Source organism: Phocoena phocoena, chromosome 13, assembly GCF_963924675.1.
Source record: "Phocoena phocoena chromosome 13, mPhoPho1.1, whole genome shotgun sequence".
NCBI classification, from domain to species: Eukaryota; Metazoa; Chordata; class Mammalia; order Artiodactyla; family Phocoenidae; genus Phocoena; species Phocoena phocoena.
In genome coordinates, this window is record NC_089231.1 from 49,207,189 (window position 1) to 49,234,203 (window position 27,015).

Genomic DNA, 27,015 nt, shown 5'->3' on the forward strand with positions numbered 1-27,015 from the left:
GACTCGGGCTTATTCCAAAGAGCCTTCAGAGCTCCAGTGGTGAGTGAGAGGTCACCCACTAAGACGGTAGCACCCACACTGTAATTCAGCCTTGTGTGTAATTGGTTCAGAATCTCATCCTGACGTCTGGCTGGTATCCGTCCCGTCATCTCGCTCACCCTCCGAAGGAAAAGTAGGGCAGGGATGGCTGTACTCAATGTCCAGGTTTTCTTGGGTGAAAGATCACTTGGAGATGACAAAGCTGAGTAGTCAGCCTGAAATCTTGGTTGGTATTTTATTAATTTTGCACCAAGATAAATCCTGCAATTCTGACAAACTCCATGACAGGTGAAATTCCTTCTTGCAGAACCTGCTCAGCAAGAGGCTGCTCATTTCGTTCTGTTCCGAGGCAGGCAACAGGAGGGCAGCTTTCTAATCAGCCCTCAAAGGACCCCCAGCCGCCCCAGAGTCTCGGGCTGATTGAATAACTCCTGGGCCTCTTCCCCTAGGCCTCCATCAGCGGGAGTCCTGTGGAAAGCAATCTCCCGCAGACTGGCACTGAAGAGAGCTTTAAACCACCATTTTCTGCTCTCCCGAGGAGCCTGGAGTACTAAAAGATAGATGGACTGCAGATATTTTATGAGAAACTGTCAGAAGAAGAGCAGAGTAAATGTTTTTTTTCTTCTTCTTTGAGTCACACACTACATCACTGTTGAATTTCTCCCAGAATCTTTTACATTGAAAGTAAGAAATTAATTGGTTGCTAACCTTTCATTCCCCCTCCCTTCTTCCTCGTTGTCTTCCTCCTTTTTTCTTTTCTTAAATATCCACACAGAGGCCCTTCGCTTAACCACAGTTGCAGAAAATCAGCACCATTTGCAATGAAATATTTATAATGACAGAATGAAAAATTGGACTCATTTTCTGGACTGTAGCCGAACAGTCTGCAACTTTGTGCAGTATTGCTAGGCATCCCTCCTTCCTCCCTTTCATTGGAAGCTTTTTCGAAAACAGGCCACATGTACACTTACCTATGCTTTGGAGGGATGCCTACCAAAACACAGAACCCGTTTCTGGGCTGTCTTTAAAAACAGAGGAGAAAAGAGCATATTTTCGTCTGTGTTGCCATGTGGGGGGCACTCAGCTGTGGCCCATAAAGAGGTAGAGAGGATGTGAACCCGGTCAAAAGAGGGAGCGTTGGCGCTGGGAAGGAGAAGCTGGGAGAAGTTTACAAGGAATCCAGGAGCCAGTCTGGTCTGTGCTCCGGAGCGGAGCACAAATAGCACCCAGCAGGCCATAGAGTCTCAGGGCAGGTTTATAAGGGAAATGGGAAGGCACAACAGAGGTGTTATCAATAGACATTGATATCAGAGCTCACCTTCTTTTTTCCCTTTAGTGTTTGCTGCCGTAGGCTTTCCTCCCACGTGACCTCATATTCAGAGCTGCCTTCTTTCGAACGAGGGTTGGCTACTGCATTTTTTTTTTTTTCAAAGATGAAAGACAAAAGGAGTTTGCTAGGACGGTGCAGCGTTGCATTGCAAACAAACAAGCCCGTCTCACAAGTGCAGGGCCGCCACAAGGCGTTCTTGCTTCCTACACGACTTGATTGCATCTGTAGCAAGATGCCTGTGAAGTACATTTCAGTCTCCCAAATAAGTTTTGCACAGATGGGCCCAAAGAGCCGGCCCACGTCTCCTCCCTCCGGACTGTGACAGAGCTTACATCCGCACTCCCACTCCGGGACCTGCTCAGGCTCCCAGGCCAGCCCTCTGACTTAACCTTTCATCTGGTCCCTTGTGAAGCCCTGGGTTTAAGTAGTTAGGCTTGTTTTCTTTTGGTGGTTTTTTCCAAAGCGAGAACAGTTCCAGCAGACTTGAGCATGAGTTAAAAACAGCCAAACTCAAATGTGCAGGTTTTGCTCACTGAATTTGCATCCTGCGTTGCCAACTCCACAAGATCAATAATCCATATTTTAGTGTATAATAAAGGCTGCCTGTAATTGAATTAGCTCATTCATTCCATCTGATTAGCCCTGTTTTATTCATGGAGTGGAAAAATAATACAAGCTTACCTTCTCCAACATATCGCATGATGTGAATGTAAAAGAGCCTTCAGCACTGTGAAACAAATTTATAAAGATGATGGAGAGTCAATTTCAGTATTTGTTTATCCGAGGAATAGGAATAATACAAAACACAACATGCTGCATTTTTGTGGTGATAACTTTAACGTTCACATCTACTGTGTCAGTCTGTCCTCCAGTCAGCCCGGCATGAATATCCTATAATAGGTCTCTCTTCTTACCAAAAGCAAGAACGCCTCCTCAGTTCTGAAGGACAGCTGGGATAAACAGTCTTCTGGTATTCGCCTTGGAGAAATCCGCCTTAAGAGATTTCACCCTAAGGTCATTACCTCTTATCCATCCATGGATTACCATTTGCAAGCTTTGTAATTGCCTGCTCTCTTCTCTTTGAAGCAAAATCTTAGCACACGTTTGGACCTGGGTGATGAGAAACACTGAACAGGAAAGGAGTTCTTCATCATTGGGACCCCAGGCTCTCAATGCAGAGACCAATTTGTGTGTGATGCATACTTGCACAGGGGCTTGGAGGTTTTATACAGGCTTCTAGGTTTGTCTTTTCATTGCATCCAAAAAAAAAAAAAAATGATTTGGAGAAATGCCGACAGTTCAGCATGAAATGATGTGTGTTCTGACACAAACTGCATTGTAGCTTAGGAATCTAGCCTGAAGTTCTTTTATTGTAGCATTTCTTTGATTCAGGGGAGAAAAAGAATTTTCTTTAAAAGTGTGTGTTTTAGGATGTGACAGTCACTTTTCTCCATTGCCGTGCATGAACTCAGCAGAATGTTTCCACTTAACCCTTATTATTGCTGGCTTTCTGGAGGACCGAGGGTAAGGAGAAAAAATGTTTTTGCATTAGTTTTTCAACAACTTAGGTGAGTCTGAAATATACACCCAAGTAAATGGGGACTGTAATCGTGGCACGTTCAGAATCAATCTTTTCTGCAGACCAGGAAAGGAGCACTGAATAGCATTCGTTTAGGTACTGCCAGATGTATTTCAGCAAGGGGCGTGCCTTGCCGAACCACTTTGGATGATTTTAAGTGTCATTAAGCAGACTTAACAGGGGCAGCTGGCCCTCAGGATAGAAGTAAAGGACCATGGCACAGAAATCCTTGGTGGAGGAAAGTTCCAGGGCAAACCCATCCTCAGAAGGAGAAGCGCCCAAATGCAGACTGGATTTGAATATCTGAATTAACAACTCTGGGAATATTTCTCTTCCTCTTGGCCAGCTCCTTCTATGTTGTGGCTGGTTTGCATTTGTGTTTCAAGTGCCAGGCGGTTTAATGAAGTTATTCTTTTATAAATTTTGCAACACTGAAGCAAGCATGAGGGCTTTAAATTAGAATAAGTGCCACTTCTGTGTGGCAGGTTCCTTTGAGGACTGATTAGAAAGAGGCCTCCTGCCGCCCAGTCCTTTCTGCCCGGCAGCGGCGTTGGTGCGTGGGCTTGTTTACAGCTCACCTTTGAATTTGCACGGGAGAGCGAGCGTACACCATGCCTGCTGCCTGGGCCTCTGTTAGCGGAAGCCGTCTTCCTTTCCAGGATCATGTTAAATACTTCACTTTAAGGAGTTATTTTTTTAATTATATTGCTTTATTGTAATGAATTAAAATTAACTTGGAGCAGCAAATTATCTAAGGATGTGAGGGTTATAGATTACTGTCACCATAGCTACAGCTTTGTCGGGGTGGGGGGGGAACTCAAGGGCTGTCTTTCTAGAAGCTCAGTGCACCATGAGGGGTGAGAAGACTGTTCCACAGAGACCGAGAAGCAGCGTCAGAAAAGATGCCCAGGAAATGGGAAGAGAACGGGAGTTTAACGTGTGGGTTTATGAAGCGAATAAAGGCTCTTCTTGGCCAGCTCTGCCATTTTAAGACCTGAAAGCTTGTGGGACAAGAAGAGATGAGGCACAAGAGGGAATCCAAGTGTATGTTAAGACCCAACAAGGTTCCATGTAGAATAAGGGATGCACTTGGCATTCCTGATTCCCTCTCTTCCTGCCTGTGTGCACTGGCTAACAGACGGGTGATTTCAGGGGACGCGAGGCAGGACATTATTAAAGAAATGGGCTTGAAGCTTTCTGCAGGACACAAAACATGCAAGGGGGAGGGAAAGGAAAGAGAGCAAGCCAGGAAGAAAGCACCAAACTTAAGTACAGAATTATTTCTCTTCTCTCCAAACCAGGATTCTTTTTTTTTTTAATTGAAAGTGAGAGACACCCAAATGGAATTGGGCTTGTGAAATATTCGCATTTTAAAAGGACTTTCTTAGAATTTAAAGCAAGGCCTACTTGGGGCTCCTTCTAATTGCATTCTCCATGCAGGAATATGAGCCCTGGGGGACCCAAAGATCAAAGGCAAACACCAGGGATTTTACCTGTAGAACCCATGCAGGAATGTACCTCTCTCCCGGCTCCACAGCACACACTCATGCCAGCATCCAGCATAGGCACCAGTGTACGCACATGTGCACACACACTCATCCTTCTGCAGTTTCATTATGGAAATTTTGGAAACCAACACATCGTCTTTTCACAGTTCTATTCTTTGTATGTATATTTACTAAAGCAAATGCCCTAGTAGACAAGCATTCTGTTGCCTGTGATGGGGAAAGGTTGTTTTCTGTTATTCTTCGTGATTTATAACATGTTGACTTACTCTTACTGTGAGTTTACCTCCTAGAGAGTGTGGCAGTGTTTTTACTAAAAGAAATAATACACTACAAGGAAGTGGCGTTTCTTTTGCTCTTTGCCCAAGTTCAATAAACTATTCTTCATAATTATTGGGAATTGGTTGAAGGGAATCCTTGTCCATATCAAGTGGAAAAGCAGCAAGAGTTCGTGCTTCCTCCCCCTCCCTAGAAAGGTTACCCTTTGAATATAAATTACTGTGCCTTGTGCTTCTCCCATTCTAATCAGATGACCTTTTGAGTCTGGCGGACAGAGTTTAAATCCTAAGCCTGCCAGTCAGTTTTTACATCAATGCCCTGTTCCAACAGCTTTCAGGTACATAACTTTCAATGGATTTCAAAAACAGACGTGAAGTAAGTCATGCAGGCGGAATCTTGCTGCTGATGGTCAGACAACCTAACTTGACTACAAGATCTTGGGCCAAGTAATGTGACGATGGGTAATTTCACTAACTAAATCCTTTACAAAAAACCTTCTGGGATTCAAAGTCTAAGAGAAAAGGGAGGAGCAGGAAATGTGTAATGTTTGCAAGAGGACAGTTCTGAGCAATTATCAATTTAAGCTCCCATTATTTGCTGCTAATTACTACAGAGGCTGCTAAATATTTAGCAGAAGTTTGTTTAATTGTGTTTGACTTGGGGTGGGGCGGGGGGCTTGAATATGACTTGAGCATCACGAGTCAGTGTGTACACCCAGAGCCAGGCAGAGAGGAAATTTGCATTCACCCAAGATGAACACATCTCAGTGTCAGCCAAGCCTTCTTTTTCCTTCATTCCACAGATTTATCTTTAAGGTATCTACAATTAGAGCACGAAGAAGGGGCACTGTTCACGGATGTAAAATTGGAAGGAGGTCATTCTTAACCTGGTTTACAGGTGTTCTAGTTTAGAAAGCACCAGTGTGATAAATTAAACATTACAGGGGGAAAAATTAAAGCCTAGCAACAACTGGCACATGGACACATCTGTCTGTGAAGCACTGACTTAATCCCTGAATATCTTATTAGACTGTATTGCCTATCAAAGCCTTCTGTCCCACAATGCGCTGGATCCTGCAATTCTAGAATCTGAGCAGAATCTTTAAGCTCTGGCCTCTCTTTCATTTTCGCTGGCTCTCTGCAGTTTGATTTAAATTTTCCGTTGCCTCCATGCGTGTAAACAGGTAGCTCAACTCATTATTCTCTTTTAAAAATAAACTTTGTGCTTTTAATGTATTTCCCAGTGGCTATTTTGCTCTTTTTAACCTATTCTTCTAATTCAGCACCTTTTTTTTTTTCTTTTTCCTCAATTTAGTGGATAGTGCATGCTCCTATCAGTTCAAAAGAGGGAAATTTCAAGCCTGTCCCGTATGCAAAACAGATAGGGGTCAGGTAGCAACTGAAATTTTACTACCATTTCTTTTCATGTATTTAATTTATTTATTTTTAATTAATTAATTAATTTAAATTTTGGGCCACGCTGTGTGGCTTGCAGGATTTTAGTTCCCCAACCAGGGATCGAACCTGCACCCTTGGCAGTGAAAGCAGAGTCCTAACCACTGGGCCACTAGGGAATCCCCTTTACTACCATTTTTAAGCTCGTAATGAGAAATGAAATGGTTACAAAGTTCACATTGTCATGTATGACCCATCATCAGTATTTGTCCTTTTGAAGCTGGTGGACCAGCGTGGCTTGTTTTATTTCTCTGAAGTGTTTAATTGTCAAAATACTAAAAATTGCTCTACATTAGCAATTTGGACATGGCATTCCTTTAAAAATTAGTCTTTGCTTAGGCTTATGAAGACTCACATTAGACTAAGGCTAGGCTGCTTTAGGTAGGTATTCTCAAGATATTGTTCACCACCATTGGCTTTCCCAGCTTGGTTTGCTGTTGTAAAAAAAAAAGAGCACCTGTGGTGAAAACAGACTCTGTTTGAAGTGACCCCTACCCCCCTGCCCAGCCGCATGGATCTTCAGCCCCACAGGGACCAGTACCCTGCCCTCGGCCACTCTCAGCCTGGCTCCTGCTTGGTCTCTCCCCCTGGAGCCCGCCACTCTCTTCTAACCTCCCACTCCAGCACCGGGCAAGTGTGACTCCTCTGAGAACTAAGCCCAGGAGGTGAGGCGCCCTTTCTCTGTGGCCCATGGCACCCTGTCCTCCTGTCCCTGGTGAGTGCCCTGACGGTGAGCAGCTGTAGTCTCTGCAGCCAGCCCAGCCCGGGGATGAGAACATAGCGACCTGCACCGCCCAACAACGGCTTCTTCCCACAAGCCAGCTCGGCCGCTGCAGTGGCTATAAGACCTTGAAAGTTGGCTTAAACTCTCTGGGACTTAATTTCCTCACCTATAAAATGAGATGTTGGAACAGATGCTGCTAGAACTCTCCCAGCTCTGAAACCATTTCTTTTTTATTCTGAAGTATCACTTACAGGTGGTGTTGGCTCGACCAGCAAATGAGGGATGATGGCTTTGCATTTCGTTCAGAGTAGGGAGTGGTTTCCATAGCCTAAATAGTAATTTCCAGATTTTAATATTTGGGTCCCTTTATACTTTATTAGATTGTAAATATTTCTAAAGCAGCACTGATTAAGTGCCACTAAAATGTACCACCTTTGTTCATTGATGGTACATGGAAGGTCTTAGTAAACTGCTGAATGAGTGGACATTTTTTGAGAGATGATTATTTATACAAGCAATGCCATTATATATCTCCAAGAATCCTTTCCCTGATTTCTCAGCAAATGCCCATTCTCACCATTGACCGTATTTTTAAATGCCATGCCATAGTTCCATGTGGCATATATGTGTCCCTCTTGCTGTCCCTTTTTTTTTTTTTTTTTGTAATTTGACGGGGGCGGGAGGGGGGAGATAGCTCTGAGACTGAAGACTAGGTCACATCCTCAAGCAGGTGCGGCAAGCTTAATGTGTTTTCAAAACACTGGAAGCAGTGGTCCTCAACTGGGGATGATTTTTCCCCCAGGGGCTATGTGGCAAGGTCTAGAGATTTCTGGCTGTCACGACTGGGAAGGTGCCCCTGGCATGTTGTTGACAGAGGCCAGGGATGCTGCTAACATCCTACTGGGCACAGGGCAGACCCCTAGAGCAAAGACTAGTCCCCCTCGACATTCCAGTACTGCTGAGGTTGGGAAACTTGGTCCCACTGGCCTTTTAGAATCTATTTAATTTGTAGGCATCTCTCTCTAGAACAAAGCAGTTGAATGACATATTTTGTATAATGACTAAGAAATAGCTTACTGGATTGTGTTTTTGGTCTCTCTGGGTGACATAGAAGAACTTTATACTACAGATACATGGTCAAGCCTTCTGAACATAAACTCATAAACATGCCAGTGTCCACATGCTTCAGAGTTATCTCAGCCCAACCTTTTCTAGCATGAATGTCCAAAGAACAGCAAATACCAAAAAAGTCCTTCAGTGAGGTTTATTAGAATGTGAAATCATTTCCTATGGGAGGTGTGATAGAAGCTTCATTGCCAAAAGCATTTAAAACTAGCCTAGAGTGTGAACTTTATAAAACAATTTTTGTCCAACAAGGGGACAAACTAAATAACCTAATAGTCCTTTTCCTTAATATCGTGTATTTTTCCGATCACTTCTGATGATACCATTTCACCTTTTGCTTTAATGTAGCTTAGTGTCATCCAGAAAATGCTTTGAGATGTCAGGCCAAGCCCATGTGAACTGTTAAATGTCAAAAGAAAATGCATCAGTGTCTCTCTAAGTTCATAGTGATGACATTACCATATGAAAAAATAAAAAGGGAAATTCTGTCAGCGCAAACATGATCATAAATGCAACATTCCTGGCATTAAAGAGAGGGGCAAAAGCATATCATGACAGACGGTTTGGGAAATCCCATTGTTGTTTATCAAAATAAAAGTGTAGAACCTCATTTTAGTGAATCCTGCCAAAGTAAAAATTGTGAGTCAACCACCCTGGTCATGAACATCCATCATATGAATATGTTTTTTAGACTGTCAGAGCACTTTGGGAAATACTATACATTTGTCTTTGAAGAACGTTCATTAAAATATATCTCACCAAAATGCACATACCCACATACATGTTCCTGACGTTTGCCAGGTAGGGCCCATGAAAACACAATTACCCCAAACTTCTCCAGCTAAGAAGTATATAATTTGTAGACAATGGAAACTTTGGGGTGGTAAAATGGGGTCTAATTGGTATTTTGGATGATTTGGGTGATTTTTAGAACATTCTAACAGTACTTCCAAAGCTGAAGCAATTCACTTTTAATTAATTTAAAACTATGAGTACTTCGATAGTCATGTGGACTCTGAAAATGTTAATTTATTGCCTTCACATCCTGTTAACCTTATCAAGACAAAGGCTACTCTTCGCCATTGTATTTTTTTCTCTAACCTATGGGGGAGATCACCCAGTATCCTCTCTCCATTAGCTAGATACACTCCTAAAGCTGTTTTACTAGCAAAAGAACTTGGGAATGAAAAACAGAGAGAGGGTGGAAATGTAAAAATCTTGATTAGAAAGTATAATTTAATAGAACATGTATTGAACCAAATGTATTGATTAATGTAGAAGATATAGTACTTATATTGATTCAAACCAGAGATTTAGTACTAAAAGCTCTAAGCCAAAAAGCTGCTGCAGATTTGCTACAAAAGTCAGTTTAATGCTGTCCTTGAGAGTGCCTTCACAAAGAAATTCTTCTAATGTTTGAGGACTAGGTAGAATGCGGTATATGTCAGTTTGATCCCGGAGGGTTTTATTTTGTACTCTAATAGCTGTTACGAGCCTACATTATATCCAAGGAGTAATTTTCCTTAGGGGTGCCCGGCTCGCTTTGTGTCAATATTCTAGCATTTTAAGTCACGTACAGTATATGCTTCTGGGAACAGGGAAGGAGCCAGCCAGACTCATAATGGTCTGCATTCATTAATAAAGGCAGAAGCTTCTGTCCCTCCACTGCCCGCTACAGGGATGCCTCTTTGGCCTTCAGGGACCCGTGCAGACACATTTAAAGAAAGCTTTATTTTGAGTGGGCAGGAGATAAAATGTAGGACTCGCAGGCATTTCCTAAGTCAGCTATATGCCCGAGCACAGGGTGACCTTAATGGGTCAAAGAAGAATGCAGGTCAAAAGACTTATTATCCAGGCTGTTGGAAACCAATTGCTTTTGTTTAAAAAAATAAATAAAAAATTAAAAAAATAAAAAGCAGTAGTGCTTAAAGGTGGACGATAATGTAGAATTCTGTTTGCAGCCTGTAACTGCACGACCGTATGTGTACTGGGATATGCTTCTAGAAAAATGAAAGCATACAGACTATCCACAGTGCTTACAGATAAAGGTCCAGCTCTCGTGATAAAAGGAAGGGTAATATAATTAGTTAATCAGTGATGATTGATTACGGATGTGTGCGTTCTTCAACTAAAGAAAAAACAACATGCTGTCATGGTGCTGTCACCATCTGTTGAAAGGAACAGCCACATTTAATCCTTCTATGTCTTTTATTTCTTCCCGCCTTGCATTGTTGCAAAGCCACAATTGCCTACTATTTCTTCTGGTTGGAAAACATCTCATTTAAATTGAATACAACTGCAGTTTAAATTCGGGATTCTAATGGCATGGTGAATTAGTGGAAAGCTTGTTATATTTTTTTTTCATTCCTTTTTAAAATAGCATGCTGTCTCTTTTTCTTAGTTTTAAAAGCTTGTCAGAATTTGAGACAAAAGGCTATAAATATACAACTCATGGTAAAAATGATTAACATCTTTGAATCCACAAAACTTCCATTCTGACAGTTTTTATTTTTATTATCACTGCTATGTAACATTTTGCCGATGCCAACAGAGGGCTACAAAGCACAGACAACGAGACGTGGTCTGTCAAAATATTGGACAAGCGAGGGCAATCTGTGGTACCACTTTTGGGGCTAGGGACTTAATTTTTCTACCCTGGGAAGGTAGATTCCCCCTGGCTTTCCTCCAGAGCTTAACTTCATCTTTGTTATAGGTACAGATATTCAAATTCACATCAAGATCACAGGAAAATGGGATAGTTTGGCCAAGGTGAACAGTTACAGGGGATGGTGGGTTTTTGTTTTGTTTTGTTTTTAATTTAAAAATATTTTGCTTGGATTGCATTTTAAATAGGATTAAACCGTTTGACCAGTAAATGTGGTCAGCCCTCTGAAAGGAGGAGGCTGAATTAATCATGTGTTAGCGTGCCAAGCCCAAAATGAGAATTCCAGTCTTGTAAAATGAAAGGCATCTCATATTTTAAAAGAAATTCATAGTGCTAGAAGGGAATTTTTAAGGTCCTCATCTGTTTTTTAGCTTTCTAAGTTTAATTTCACATTTTAGAGAAAAATAGATAGAACAAACTCCTTCTAAATGGGGGCCCTTTACAGTAAAGAGTGTTTTTGTTGTTGTTTTTTTTTTAAACCTGGCTATTAAAGTATCATACCTAGATGGATCGTCTTTTAAGCTTTAAGGTGTGTTGTGAATTTGATTTTTTTTTTTTAAACACAAACCCCCCTCGTGTAAAACAACTGTTCATAACTGGGATTAATGGTTTTCAATTTTCAGTTACTTAGACATGGGGTCTCCAAGAGATGGCTTTTTGCAGAGTAGAATATGGCTCTCTGTGGGATTACAGAAGTTTTCTTCTCTTACAACTTCCTTTTCTGTCATCACCCCCCCAGCCCGCGTCGATGTTGCACTGATGTTCTCCTCGATTATGTAAAACACTTTCCCTTCACTGGAACAGATATTTTTTCTCATAACCTGTCATTGCATTAAAGTACCTTGGGTACTGTGAATTGCTGTGTAAAACTGGTGAGATTACCCACTGCTTTGTTCTAGCGTAGTGGTTTCCTCCAGACCCAAAGAACAGAAAACTCGTATAGGAGAAGGCTGCTTGCGCGTGGCCTTGGCAGCCTTTTCTCGCCCTGCACATCCCCGTCTGTGCTGCAGGGGCTCAGGAAGGGCTCTGTGGTGTGGCGGGGTGTGGGGAGGAGATAGGGCAGGCACCTCCCCTCTCCTTGGGCTTAGCGCGTCTCTGGTCTACTTTTCATCTTTCCCACTCGCTTCTTGTCTCCCTTTCTGTCTGTGATTTTAAAAACACACCAAATAGGAGGAAGGCTCCCATGAAGCAACTTCTTGTTTCTCTTATCCTTGGACCTTCAGTGAAGTCTGGAGACAAACACTCCTCATCTTTCTCTCCAGCCCCTAAAAACCAAGCCAGTGACCCATGCAGCTCAGACACCCCTCCCTCCAGAAGGCGAGGTCCGGCCGCCTGTACTTTCAGTGACTCCACGTACTGCGCGGAGGAGGGAAACAGTCACATCCCAAAGATCCTCAGAAGTGCTGAGGACAAGCCCGTGAGGACTGGATCAGAATCACCTGTTTGTTTTGTTTTCAATGCAAATATGCCCAATTGCCACCTTGAGAATCACAGACAATGGTGAGCCAGGACTGGGAGGCCTGACCTCACCCTCAGCTGATCTGGAGAAAAAAAGAAAAAGAAGGACAAAAAGTGATCTCAATGGTATGCAGGTATCTCTACACCGAGAGAACTTTCTGCCTTTACCATGTTTCATGCCAGATTTCCCATTTATACGTGATTTGTATTACAGCTCTTCAGTTTTGTTGAATCTTGAATTTTGCAAGCCAAACCCTTGTCCTTCTCTCAAATGATTGATATATATTCTTTTCTCTTAATATGCAAAGCATACATCCTTTATAGTAGCAACTTCAATCTGTTGCAATAAGTGATTCATGTGTATTTGTTCATTTCTTTGCAGCTCCGAAGAGACTTGTATGGCTTTGGTTTAGGATGAAAGCATCCAAGAAACAACTGTTGCCAACTATTATGGCCAACTTGTGTTAGGTTTTTGTTCTGCAGTATCTTAATATAGGCACATAGAAGAACACAGGATCGATTGCAGTATAGCTTCCTTTATTAACAACTAAAAGTCGATTGAATGTGGAATGTCTATAGTAAGCGCTTAAATATTTTTAAATAATGTTATTAAACTGATTTCTGTTTTTTACTTTATGATAAAAAGTAATCACACATCCTCCTGTCAACGTTCTACCATTTAGATAACTATTGTCATAGATTCTTGTATTTATTTTCTTAATTTTTTAAATTAAAAAAAAGCACCTTTCTGTAAGATCAGGCTTGATTCTTTGAGATAGGAAAATGCATGAAAAATTTTAGACAGTGCATTTTGAGTAATTGAACTTTTTTTACTGTTTATAACCTCTTTGATCATAATTATGTTGGTATTTAAGGGGAGAGCAATGTTTCTTAGTCTCATCAGTATTTTGATTACCCTTTATGTCTACGTGTTGGTGAAAAATAATTTGCAAAAGTATCTATTTAGAATCAATCAATAGAAAGAAAAAAAGGGTTGGCATAAAACCGGTCTGCTTCTGTATGTACTTTTAGGCGAGTACTACTAAAGAAAAATTTAAAATCCAGCTTGTCTTTTACTGAATTAATAAAAATGGTATGCTTTAAATAAGGCTGAGTGAAATAACATCCTCATTATTTGCTGTCAATCTTCTTACAAAATGGGCTTAGTTTGAAATAGGGAACGGAAGACCTGGGTCCTTTTCACAAGACTCATGTCTCCTTCATTGGTGCTCTTAGCCCCAGTTGGGCAACCCTGAGCAGCCCAAGCCTCTGGGCCTGCATCCTTTACTCATCGGGCAGGCATTTTGCTAGTTTGGTGGGGGATGAAAAGATAACAAAGATCTCTGAGACAAAGCCCTCTGTTGCAAACTTTCCATAGCTCCTCTTTCCCTGCAAGACAAAGCCTGAACTCCTTAGCCAGGTACAGAGGGCTCTTCATAATCTGCCCACAAACTTCTATCTATCTATCTTTATTTCTCATCAGCATGCTTGGTTCTGGACACTTGAGAAGATTCCAACCAAACTGAACGAGTTGCAGGTCCACGAACATACCTTGCATATTCTTCTTTGCCTTTACCCACACGGGTCTTTGGCCTGGAATGCCCGCCCTGCATCCCAAATGCCTCTTCATTCATATTATTCCACCTCAACTAAAATGTCACGAGTTACGTCCACTGCAAAGCCTTCCCCAAAGGCCAGGCAGGGTTAGGCGTGCGTGATACTCCTACGGTCATTTCTAATATAATCCCACCAGGTTGCTTTACCATCATGTGCCCACGTGACTTTCTTGGGACTGTGAACACTCTAAAGATGTGAAGGCAGGGTCCATCCTTCTCCCGCCAGTGGCCCTTGCCTAGCTTGTCAGTCGTTCAATTAGCCAGACCCGCTTTGCTGAGTGCTGCAATCCTGGGGGCTACGCCTGGTGGTGATACCAGGATTCAAGAGATGCTTGTGAAGGAATGAATAAGTGAATGAAGACCAAAATTACAGACACAGGGAGAGAGCCGAAATTGCAGATAACCACAAGACCCCGGATGCATACAATATAAGCAGCATAAAGCACAGTGGGAAATCAGAGAAGGGGGAAAGCAGTTTTAGACGGGATGGGCATGAAGTGGTAGTATTTTGTGGTAGACCGCAAGGTTCTGATCAGAAGGGATGGGGAAGGGGGTCGACTGGGAGAGGTGGGAGAACGACGCTCAGGGGAGGCACAGCGGAGGGAAGGTGCACATCAGGCCATCTCCAGGCGTTTGCTCCAAATGAAAGTCCCGTGGACCTGTGACCATCCCCCGTGCAGGCCACAGGCCCAAGGTCTGGAGCCCAGTGTTCACCCCCAGGGCCTGGCTTGTAGTTATAAGTTACCCAGGAATCCCAGTTGCCGGCTCACAATTTGGAACCGGGATGTTGGCTCAGAAAGGGGACATGCTGTGTGGATGGAGAGGAGGCCACCAGAATACAACAAGGACTGCACCCGCTGGGGACGGGGGAGGTTGCAGGCTGCTGTGATCTGCTCCTGCGCCAGGATGGGACCCAGCACCAAGCCCACCCCAAGGAGAGGAACTGGAGAAGCTTCCTGTCCTCTCTGTCAGTTGGCCAGGCTGTTCTTGCCCGTAAAGTCTATATTCAGGGACAGATAGAGCCTCTGCTGTTAAGACGTTCACCTTCTAAGAGTGAGTAGAACAAAAGCATCTGTAATGAATGGAAATGATGCGCAGATAAATATAACTGTTAAAATAGTGCTACCCAGGCATTTGAAAAGACGGTCGTATCCTGATAAGAAGAGATGGTGGAAGGTAGGGCGGCGGTCTCCGGGGAAGCAAAACAGAGGCAGAGAAAGGGGAGACCCCTGGCCCCGCCCTTCCATCCTGGCTCCCACTGGGGGAGGGGAGGAGCCGGTCCCATGAGCACCGATTCATCTGGGTGCAGAAATACAGTATTTAGGTCATTATAAATCAATCAGCATTTATAGATACTTGGTTTGATGAAAATACAATCACTTAAGGTTTTTTTTTTTTTTCCCCCTCTTTCATTACAGAATCATACGATGACCCAACACAGCAGTTAGTGCAAGCACGGTCTCTCAAGGAGAATGACTTTTGTGGCACAAAAAGGGAACATATTTTACTCTTTGCACGAAACTTTCATTGTTAATGTATATTATTCAGAAACATTGTATTGTACCATAAAACTTGTATTATCAAAACTGTTGGATGTTCATGTGTTTGAACTTTTGAGCACCGGATAGACCCCCTGTATATAAAGTGTCTCACATGTATTATGTCGTCTGATACTAAAATGGTCTTATAAAGACAAGTGGACTTGGGCCCTATTCAGGCAAGATTTTTTTTTAAAATGTGAGCAAAATGGCTTAAGAGAAAGTATTTTCAAGGAAGACAGATTAAAACAACCCTGTTACACAGGAGACTATGTTTGGACTTCCTTTTCTTAACACTTAAGCCTAGAATTTCTCTTTTGGTAGATCAACAGTTAAACCCAAGACTATTTTTTATTGCTGAAGATCCTTGCAAACCATGAAGAGATGTTCTCACAGAACCCCACAGCTGGATAAGGCCCGTATATATATTTGTAAGCCTTGCAATGTGACAGGTAGCATCACTATATATGCAATAGTTGTTATGTAGACTGTCCAAGAATTTTTTTTTTTTCCTGGATACATTTGAAGCTTTGAGTGTTCAAGGTTTTCCTTAATGATTTCACACAGCCAAATTCTTGAATCAGTTGAACTAACCTGTATGTTACTGTTATTAATGTTTACTCTGCGGTCTGAACCTGGAGATTACTGGAATTGTTTTCCAAGAGGAAATAAATTCAGTTTACCATTAGGTATGAGTGTATTTGTGTGTTTTCTTTTTCTAGTTACTCTGCCATTAAAAAAATCTAATTGCCCGCACCCTTAGAAATGAGTTCTGCTCTTGAGAATATCCCAGGCATAACCTCAATCATATTTAAGCTTTCCACGCTGGGCCAAAAGCAGCTGGGAGGAGATTCATCACATCGCATAGGGAAGGAATCAGAACCGATGTACTTCTTCCTCTTGCAGATCCTACCAGGTCACATTGTACTGGAGGATTTTGACATCACAGATGGATGTGATGGCTGTTTTCTGCATAATTTGCAGCCCAATTCATGTCGTGCTGTGCAAATCTGAACTCAAAGTAGATGGCTGCAATTTGAGAGGCAGTTTGGCTTATGTGTACTTAAGAAGCAGCTTTGTTCATTCAGAAGACAAAGCACAGAGCGGGGAGCCTGTGAGCCTCGCACTGGCACAGAGCGCAGACTCTCGGTGTGATCTTCACATCAGCCACCTCCAGGCCTCAGTCCCCCAGCCCAGAGAGGTGACACGGCTTGGTCATAGGCCTTCACGCAGGCACGGGGTGCTGCCTGGGAGTTTGCTCACTGGTTGCTCACACCATGGCTTGCCACAAAATGGTGAATGAACAGGCACTCGAATTTCAGAGGCTTTTTGGTGGGGGGGGAAGAGAATAGCCATGTGTACATTGAGTCCTAATATACATGTTTAGCCAAAATCAGTAACTACAGACCTGATATTAGTGGGCAACTTTCATCCACATCCTGCTTAAAATACTTTACCCACTGTGACTCTTTCACCCTCTCTGAAACTCTGAGGACCTCAAGCAGCTCTTTAAACAAGCGAGAATCTTCACAGCACTTTTTTTGATGGAGAAGCCAAGGCATGGACTGATTCACTTTATTGTGACCACCTGTCACCAGGGGAACCATGAATGAAACCCAGATACCAGCCACGCAAGGTGTAAGCCTCACCCCATGGTGCTCAAACCCTAGCCTGCGTCAGGATCACCTGGAGGGCTTGTTACATCACAGGGTACTGGACCTGACACCCGGAATTGCTGAGTCAGTAGACCTGGTGGGGCTCAAATGTCTGCAGTTCTAGGACATTCCCAGCTGGGGCTCACGCTCCACACTTTGGAGGGCCACACTTTGAGACCCACTGTTCTACCCCATTTCCAAATTAGTTGAGTGCATTGAATGTGAATAGCCATGCAGAGTGCTGGCAAATTATATTACTTATTTTGATACCAATAAAAGAAAGTTTGGTCAAATTTTCGGATCATTCAGAAACAGGTACCTCCTGGTAATTAACGTACGTTTGCTTGCCAGAATGTATCGTGTGTGTGTTTAGTTTTTTAATGTTAGGAAAACCTACATCTATACATTTCACAATGGATTGCCAGCATGCTATTTAATTAAAAAGCTTTTTCACCAGCTACATAAATAATGAAGTATGCTAAGAATATGCAAGTACATTCATAATTAAAATACTCAGCTATATTTAAAAAAATTACGATCTCTGGCCTATTCAAGGATTTTGCATTTAAAATGAAATAGACACACGATGATTTTTTAAAAAGCTTTAAAACCTCAGGCTATTAATGAGTGGGTTATATTTTACTAAAAGGAAGCTGCTCTTCATTCATGAAAAGGAAAGCAGGTGATTGTATTATCCAGGGATGGAGCCTAAGCTGCCTTTAACAGCATCACCTCTGAGAGACTTCCCAGGCTCCTGGTAAACAGCAAGGGTTGGAATTCCTAGGAAGCAATGGAGGGCCGTCACATGGCTGGCCGTTGGGCTCCTTCAATACAAGCATGTTTCAGCCTCTTCCCAGGTAAAGCTGGAGGCCAAAGAGGTTGACTCTTATTGCTCCATATGCCTGCCTGATCCTCCAGTGACTATGAGATCGTTCAGATTCAGCAGGCCCTTCTTTATGACCAACCATTCTTTGGATCATAAATACTGAACGGTGTGTGGAACAGTCATTCCCTCCTTCTGCTTATTACCTTGTTTATATTTATTTCCTGCTTCATTCCCTAAGAATATAAGGCAGCTTAAATAAAGATTAACAAAACGTTAATAGGGAAAGCAGCACCGTGCAGAGAAGAGAACATACAGTAAAGCAGTTGGCTTGTTTCTGCTTTAATTTTGGTTTTGAATGCATTTTCGCACTGGCTTTGAGCTTCCTGGTAGTAAAGGGAAAAACAACAACAGAAAGGAAGGATTATACCACTTGCTCATGAGAGCTTTTTCCCTATCACTCAATTCCAAAAGAAATTTCTCAGTGACTTTATATGCAGTCAGGTGGCCAATACAATGGCCACTGTTCCTGACCCTAATTTTATGATCTCATGCAGTGGCTGTCATCTGGAGGAGTGTGGGTGCACCTACGGGTAGAGGCCAGAGATGCTGCTAAACATCCTATAATCCACAGGACAGGTCCCCAGAACAAAGAATTATCAGGTCCCAAATATCAACAGTGCCAATTTTGAGAAACTGCTCTAATGTAAAATTCTCTGTGATTGTTCAAGGACCTTTTTACATTAGAATTATCTGGAAAACTTTAAAACTCTATTGCCTGCAAGATTCATATATATGTGTGTGTGTGTGTGTGTGTGTGTGTGTGTGTGTGTGTATATATATATATGTATATTTTGGTCTCACTGTGTGGCTTGTGGGATCTTAGTTCCCCGACCAGGAATTGAACCCCTGGGCCCCAGCAGTGAAAGCGCCGAGTCCTAAACACTGGACCGCCAGGGAATTCCCCTAAAAACCTCTATTGCCTGAATCCCACCCCCAGAGAGGCTGACTTAATTGGTCTAGAGTGCAAACATGCCCCCGGTGATCCTAGTGTAGCCACACCTGAGACCCACTAGGCCAGGCTCCATTCACACGTAAGTATACTGGGCTCAAGACCAGAAATTTGAAAATAACATCCAAGGAGTAGAGAAGTATGGGCCTCAAACTCTCTTTCCTCAACATTACTTTTTAACAACTGGGCGTGTAATGCTTATTTTAACTCTAAAGTAACATAACCTATGGCAAGTTTCAGAAGAAGGGGAAAGGGGGAAAATGACCCAGAACCCCACGTGGCACCCTTACTCCTGATTCAGGATGACAAGCTTTATGAGTGAGAAATCTGGCCCCATGGGAACTCTGGCCACCCAGAGAGCAAATGACCCATCACCTGCCAAGGCCAGGTCGCCCAGTGTCTCAGGAGAAGCCAGCAATCCGGGTGGTTATGTGCCATGTGCCAATTTCTGAATGTTGGCAGCCTACTCCATTTGTTATTCAAGCTCTGCTGACCCCCACTGTGCAGGCCATATGAGATAGGCTTTCGGGCCAGGCCCTACTCTTGGATTGCCAGGTTTCACCTTCAGCATCAAGTATTATTTTTTCCAATTATTTTCATTCCAGACTAATTAAAATGTTTGTTTAAAAGTATTATACGGGGCTTCCCTGGTGGCGCAGTGGTTGGGAGTCCGCCTGCCGATGCAGGGGACACGGGTTCGTGCCCCGGTCCGGGAAGATCCCACATGCCGCGGAGCGGCTGGGCCCGTGAGCCATGGCCGCTGAGCCTGCGCATCCGGAGCCTGTGCCCCGCAATGGGAGAGGCCACAACAGTGAGAGGCCCGTGTACGGCAAAAAATAAATAAAAATAAAATAAATAAAATTATTATACGATTTGTGTACGTGAGCGTCATATGCAGTTTTGATGTTGCTCTGTGGCCTTCATATTTCTATTGCTTCAGGTAGAACAGTAATGCACCAAACGGATGTGTTCTATATAAGCCCGCCCTTGTTCCTGGATATTTAGATGTCAGATGGATTTGGTTTTTTTTAATGATGAAGGATAAAAAATAGCAGAAAGGCAGTATTCTCCGTTGCAAGTCAGATATGCTATATTCTCTGTGGCTAATGGAGGCTAGGTTAAATATGCTTTGGAAATCATGTAAATGGGTGAGAGGGTTGACATTCTGCTTTGAAGGTTGATAAACTTAACCAGTGTTCCAGTCCAAATGGAAGGTAAAGACCCCAGAGGCGGCCCCCAGGCTGGGTTAGGCTCCTTGGAGCAGCGCTGGGTCTGTTCCAGAGCTTGGACAAGGATTCCGATGAACCCTCAAGTTCCACTCTACAGAGCACGGCAGCCCCGCTTTGTGCCTGTCGGGGTGCAACATTGCAGAACCCTTGAGAAAGGACGTTTGAAACTCCAGATACATTAGAGAATACCTGCAAACGCTTCTCCACTCAGCTTCAGCAGGCCGGAGCCTCTTACCGTCTCCCTTGTCTCGAGGGAGCACTACCAAAGGTACTGCAAACGCCCAGAGTTCGAGAAAGAGGAATGATTTAGGGTAAAATGACCCGGCGTGGGTTTCTGGCAGAACCCCAAAGCTCAGGTCTGGTTGGCACTGCGTTCCCAGGTGAGCACCTCGCGGGGCCAAGGAGGAGCCCCATCTCCGCCAGATTCCTTTGTAATGAAGTCAGCTATCAACTGGGGGAAAGGCACAGAGCCCCTTTATTTCCAAACAGGTGATGCAGCATATTAAAGGCTGAATTCCATCTTGTGCTCGCATCCTGAAGGAGCCAGTTTGCAGGCAAGCTCAGTTCTTTCTGCAAAGAGGGAAACTTGGCATGGTGGAGGCTGAGTACTTAAATGGCAATCAACTTCTGGCTCATATCAATTAATTCCTTCATGGACTTCTGCCTAAGTATAGCATCTTGAATTCCCAGCTGCGGAGGCTATGAAAAACGGCCCAAACAACACACGCCATGATCCAGGGGATGGCGCGCCGGTGAAACGATGATGGGTGAAGCTGTCTCAGGGAAGCAGTGGGCGCCCATCAGGGGCTCCCTCTTTGTTTACCTGCAGAATCCAGGGCAGGACACACACTCCCTTCTCTGGGTGGGAAATTCTTTGAGAAAACTTTTACTATGTCCAAAGTGAAATCATTCTGAGGGGAATCGCCTCCTTTTGGAGGTGATTTTTAAATATCCAAAATTTAAAATATCCAAATCCAAAGTGCCCATGAGATGTGGAAGCAGGATGGAGACTAAGAAATCAGAGGAGGGCTTTGTCATCACTCAGACACCAGGAGAACCTATTCCAAAAGTGGTCCTCGTCCCAAGGAAGCTACCGGCGTCATCTCCATCTCTCTTTCATGTGAACGAGGAGCATCTTGATCGAGCACTGCAGACAGAGGATGAGTATCGGTGGTGCCACATGAGATTTGGCAATTCTTCAATTCATCTGTCAAGCTCAGACCTTGACATCTACACGGGGTTGTGAATTTCAAATCCCTTATCACTCAGGTGGGTTCTCCTCATCTAATGCTCTAACAATGTGGCTATCACCAAGCTATAACCGATGAAAATCAAGGTCACGTGGCAGGGACAAACTCACTTTTCCTCCGCTGCATGTGAAACATCCCTGGTTTGTCTCACTCTCTGTCTTTTTTTTAGTTTTTTAGTTTTTGCGGTACGTGGGCCTCTCACTGTTGTGGCCTCTCCCGTTGCGGAGCACAGGCTCCGGACGCGCAGGCTCAGCGGCCATGGCTCACGGGCCCAGCCACTCCGCGGCATGTGGGATCTTCCCGGACCGGGGCACGAACCCGTGCCCCCTGCATCAGCAGGCGGACTCTCAACCACTGCACCACCAGGGAAGCCCTCTCTGCTGTCTTTTACTGAATCAGAGAGAGAGTTTGTTTTCCTTGTCCCGGAGACAAAACCTTTGTTTCTCTAAGGGAGTGTGCTGTCCAACACGGTAGCCACTAAGCTGCCTAAATATGTGGCTACTTAGATTTAAATGAATTTAAATTAAGCAAAGTTTAAAATTCAATTTCTCATTCTCACCAGGAACGTTTCAAGTGTTCAGCTGCGTCATGGGGCTAGTGGCCACCGAATAGAACAGCACAGATACAGAACACTCTCCTAATCACAGAAAGTTCTATTGGGCAGCTTGACAATTCTAACCCACCCCCTCCCACCTCCTTTGACCCCTTCCATGTACAGAGGCCCCTCTTCCTCTAGCTCCTTTCATTTATTTTCCCACCTATCTTCATACTGTTCTCTGTCTTCAAATGTGCACAGGTTTTCCCCTCTTCAAAAAAAAAAAAAAAAAAATCATTTTTCCTGACTCCAAAACCTCCTCCCAAGACTGTTTTATTTATTTTCTTCCAAATTTCTCAGCTCTGTGGTCTGCTCCCACATCCTCCATTTCCTGACCACTAACTCGCTCCTTCCTCACCTGCAGGCTGGCTTCCATCAATATCCATTTACTGAAAATGTGTTCCGAAGGTCACCAGTGGCCTTCTCACCACCCAACGAGAAGGGTTTTTCCCCCCCCGTCCTCACTCTCCCCTACCTTTCAATAATTTACACCATCAGTCACCAGGCCCCATGTTCCTGCTTGGCAGTATTTCTTATGTTTATTCTTTCCTTTCTATTTCCAATGACAGGACCCTAGGGAGGTCCTTTTCATCTACTACCTCTGGTCTCTCCTCTCTCTAATCCCTCTTGTATACAGCCTCCATGTTCATCTTTATAAAACAATTATTTCACATCATTTCCTCATTCAGCAAATACCAGTGACTCCCAGAGTAAGGTAGTGAAAAAGAGTGTGGTTTAAATGGCACTTGAACCCTTTTCTGCCACTTACTAGCTATGTAGCCTAGACCAACTTACTTGGCTTTTCCGAAATTTCTTTTTCCTTCTTTAATTTGAGGGTAAGTATACTTACTGGTTGTTGTAGGATGTTTGCTGGTGTTGTTATTGGTGACTAAGAACACATGAAATATATTAGATGCCCTATACAGGAAAGTTATTGCTTTAAGTATTATTATCTTTATTTAATCCAGGCTCCTTTTATGTTGATTCTAGAATCACTGCTTTTTCTCCATGGTACCTCTTATCCATCTGATTCCCTCCTTTATAGTGTTTCTAAAAAAAAACACCACTTTTACCTTGTCTCCTGCTTATGAGAACCTGAAGTAATGGTCTTATTATCTTCCAGAAAAAGATGAATATTCCTTAGACTTTCAAGAATGTTTTAATCTTGCCCAACTACCCATTCAGCTTCAACCTGTTTCTGTCAGTGAATCCAAGTCATCCTCCTTTGCACATCTAGTCCATCCCTTTACTTCATTTTTCACGTCTATTGTCTATTTATTCCTACTGTTCACACACTCTTCCTTCTTTCCCTCCACTTACCTCAATCCTGGTCAGTTTTCTGGTCACAGACCAAGCCCCTCTTCCATAAATCCCAGGCTAATCTGCACCATTATCTCCTTTCTGTAAATTCCCATTGCCCTTATAGCCTAGCTTAGCAATTCATGGCTTCCTAGCTGGACTGTAAATCTTTCAAGCATGGGGAATCTGCTCTCTGTATTTTTCTAAAATCCACCCGCGGTGATGTCACCCTGGAAGTTCAATTAAGCACATGTTGATGAATTAAGAGCTTGACTATAGTCCTCAGTCCCTCTTAGTTCAACAAAGGATGAGGGGGTAAGACAAGATCCCTGCTCCCCAGAAACTCACAATTAAAATTACCCAGAGACTCAACCTCAGCCTTTTTTCCTCAGTTCCACAGTTGCCACTGTCCTCATTAACCTGGTAAAGAAGGGCATCAAGGACTCGGGTCAGCATGGACTCAGTTTATAGCCACAACACATTGTAGTTGGATGTCCAAAATGCCTCCTTCTTTGATCTCTTCGACGGTAATGATTTCAGTTGATGTGTTTAGCACCAAACTCCAATATAGCCAATATTTTGTAATAACTGTAAATGGAAAGTACCTTTAAAAACTGTACAAATTTTTTTAAAAAATCTTGGCTTTAGACAGTACGGTGAATATAATTAATGATAAAAAAAAAACTGAATCTGCAAAGGTACCAGATCCATATGTAAATCCAGGCTTCAGCTCACTCCTTTCTTAAAGCAACAAAGATGTTGACTGTGATTACAGATAATCAGATCTTTCCTTCTGATGAAATGGGCATATACTGAACCAGGCGTATGCTATATTCCTTTGACAAATATATTTACACTTAGAACATGGAGAGAAAAGAACATGTCAACAGCTGACAGCTTCTTGGCCTATGGGGTGTGATCCAGGAGCATAATAAATTCATTTAATCTTAGTGTTGAATAGATGCATGTTAGGCTTGTGCGTATGTTGTTTTTTGGCCTTTCCTCCAACATGTTTTTTGAATACAGTGTCACATTCCTCTGTGTTGTCAGCAGAGACAGGAACCAAGCTAATCCTTTGGGTCCAACCTGGGATAACTTTCCCTAATGAGTAAAGATAGGAATGAAAAAGGGACACCATGTAGAAGGTGCCTTGTTGCCAAATGTTGGTGGATAACTATTTCATGCTGAAAAATATGCCTCAAGAATGTTGGCCACTGGGAGCTTACAAAGTCCAAAAGAAGATGCATTTCCACAGAAGATCTTAATCATGCTGATAAAGGGATAAGCATAGTCAAGAGGATGCAGACCAGATAAAAAGCCACCTCTGTTTAGAAGCTGGAACTTGCTCCTCTCTCCTCATTAAGGCATTTCTCATCTCAGCCAAACTGGATAGGAAGATATGTTCCTTATCCCTGGCAGATCTCACAAGATATCAAACATTTCAGACTTCGTGTGTGAAAGCATGACATATTGGTTAAGACTGAAAATAGCATGTTTCTGGTAGAGTTCAAGTAGATAAGAAATACTACACCCCACTGTTTTTGTAAATGCCAGAGTTCCACTGAGTCGAGACAGATGGTAGCAGGCAAAGAGGCAATCTTATAATCAAAAGCTAAAATATGTCAAAAATATGTTAGCAAGCAAAATAGAGCAGATTACTAGCTACTCATGTCATGACAGCTTGCAAAACATGTTAGGATGTTGAATCTCTAGTTATATAAATAAAGGAACAGTAAACAGAGCAGCAGCAAATGGTGTGAGAGCTCATGTAATGACTGCCCCTTCATGGCAGTTTGGGGAAAGAGAAAGTCATGTGGTCACAAGGAGCCTCGGATGGACCTTAAGAGGCCCCCAGCTTCAAGTGTGGGGATCCATTTTACTTCCGTGAGTAACAAATTTCTCTGTGATACCCAAACACTGTTTAACTCAATTACAGGAGGCATTCAAACTTACCAGAGAGAATTGTAAGGATTCCTTTGAGAATCATCATGTCATTTAGCTCAAAGAAACAAGAGGGTGAGTGTTATTTTGTGAAAACAAAATGTACCCAAGGCTTTCTGTATGTCAATCTCATTTCAAGGAGGTTTTTCTGACCACAGGATGGCAAGGCTTCGATGGCCCTGGAGAATGAGCTTGACCACAGGTCAGCCCTGGTCTTCTTATTGTCTTGGTTAATCTTTGATCAGGTTTGTGGAGAGGGAAGGCAATGTTTATCATGACTGGGGGAAAATGAAGATACTTTTATTGAGCACCTACTATGGCCCAGGTACTATACTGCTGTCACATCAAATTAGACCTCTTGCCTCTCGAGATGGAGAGAAGATAACTTTGACTAGTCCGCACCCAATGGAAGTTCAAATCTGACCTCCTCCCCCATCTTTCCCTTCCCCTTTTCTGCACTCAGAGAATCCAGGGGCAGAAAGAAATGGTAGAAAGTGGGCCTTGTGTTCTCATGCCAGCATTGCCACCACCTCTGGCTCCAGGGTTCTACTTTAACACTGGCTGCCTCTCTAGTCCACTCGATACCAAAGACACGAAGGTCAGCCCCACTTTTCAATCTCCATAGGGAATCACCTGGGGAAATTTCAGTGTACCAGAGAATGCTGCATTTTAAAGCAAGAAATCTTTTGATAAGCTACTTATCAAAGGGTGAAGGTCCCAGCGTCTAACATGTAACAAAGGATGATAATCAAATTTCTGGAGATAAGACAAGAAAAGGAATTTGCATTGTTCTTGAGGAGGAACCAGCAAGACTGGGCTCTGCATTGGAGAAGAAAGGACCAGAAAAGGCGACAACCCCAGCTCTGTGGTCGCCAAGTGAAGACTATAGAGATCAGAAGCGTCTGAGGCATATTTCTAGGTTTTGTTTGGTTTGGATTGGTTCTTTGAAGATCGGGCCAGGCAAACCTCCTCTGCTCCCTTCGGTGCTAAATCCTCAGTGAAAGCACATGGCCCACTAATGCTTCTGGGGGAGTGGGTTCTTCCTGGAGAGCTCAGACTGCCGTCTCTGCCCTGCAAGGTGGAAACAGACACCTGGTCAGGAGGCAGAGAACACGGGAGTGGCTGGTGCCTGGATGACCCACGCCAAGCAGCACTCCTGTGAAAGCGCCCCTGAGAAGAAGAGATTCACCGAGAGTGAGTTGGGTGACAGAGGAGTGGCCGATGCTACAGCTGCTCAGCTTCCAGTGGACACCAAGCTCCTGACGTGTCCTCAGCCAGATGCCTGGGAAGTTCATCCATCTCCCTAAATCCACACGACTCCAGAAAACGTGGTATCCCATTTCACAAAGGATTGGGGCTCAGAAAGGTAAGGCAGCCCGCCCAAGGTCTCATAGCTAAGTGGAGGCATGATTCAAAGTCGAGGAATATATGTGAGAAAAAAAGGAAGAGAAAGGGTATATTTATGTGATACGGATTTATGTGTTAGCTAAAGACCCAACTTAGAGGGCTTCCCTGGTGGCACAGTGGTAGAGAATCTGCCTGCCAATGCAGGGGACGCGGGTTCGAGCCCTGGTCTGGGAGGATCCCACATGCCGGCGGAGCAACTGGACCCGTGAGCCACAACTACTGAGCCTGCGCATCTGGAGCCCGTGCTCCGTAACAAGAGAGGCCGCGATAGTGAGAGGCCCGCGCACCTCAATGAAGAGTGGCCCCCGCTTGCCACAACTAGAGAAAGCCCTCGCACAGAAGCGAAGACCCAACACAGCAAAAAATAAATAAATAAATTTATTAAAAAAAAAAAAAAAGACCCAACTTAGAGTTATGCCCCTAAATAAAGAATACCTATAAACATGAATTAGCCTCCTCTTTGGCATTCCACTGAGAAAGATAATCATCCAT

At 43.4% G+C, this 27,015-nt stretch overlaps 1 protein-coding gene across 1 annotated transcript in view; it reads left to right on the top strand.

Annotated features, from left to right (window-relative positions):
- ZNF521 (zinc finger protein 521) overlaps positions 1 to 16,043 on the top strand; it is a 282,046-nt gene extending 266,003 nt beyond the window's left edge. The window contains exon 7 of the mRNA XM_065889774.1: positions 15,193 to 16,043. Within this exon, the coding sequence (XP_065745846.1) occupies positions 15,193 to 15,222 (30 nt within the window). The 3' untranslated portion in view covers positions 15,223 to 16,043. The remainder of the gene's footprint in view (positions 1 to 15,192) is intronic.
- Positions 16,044 to 27,015: the final 10,972 nt, after the last annotated feature.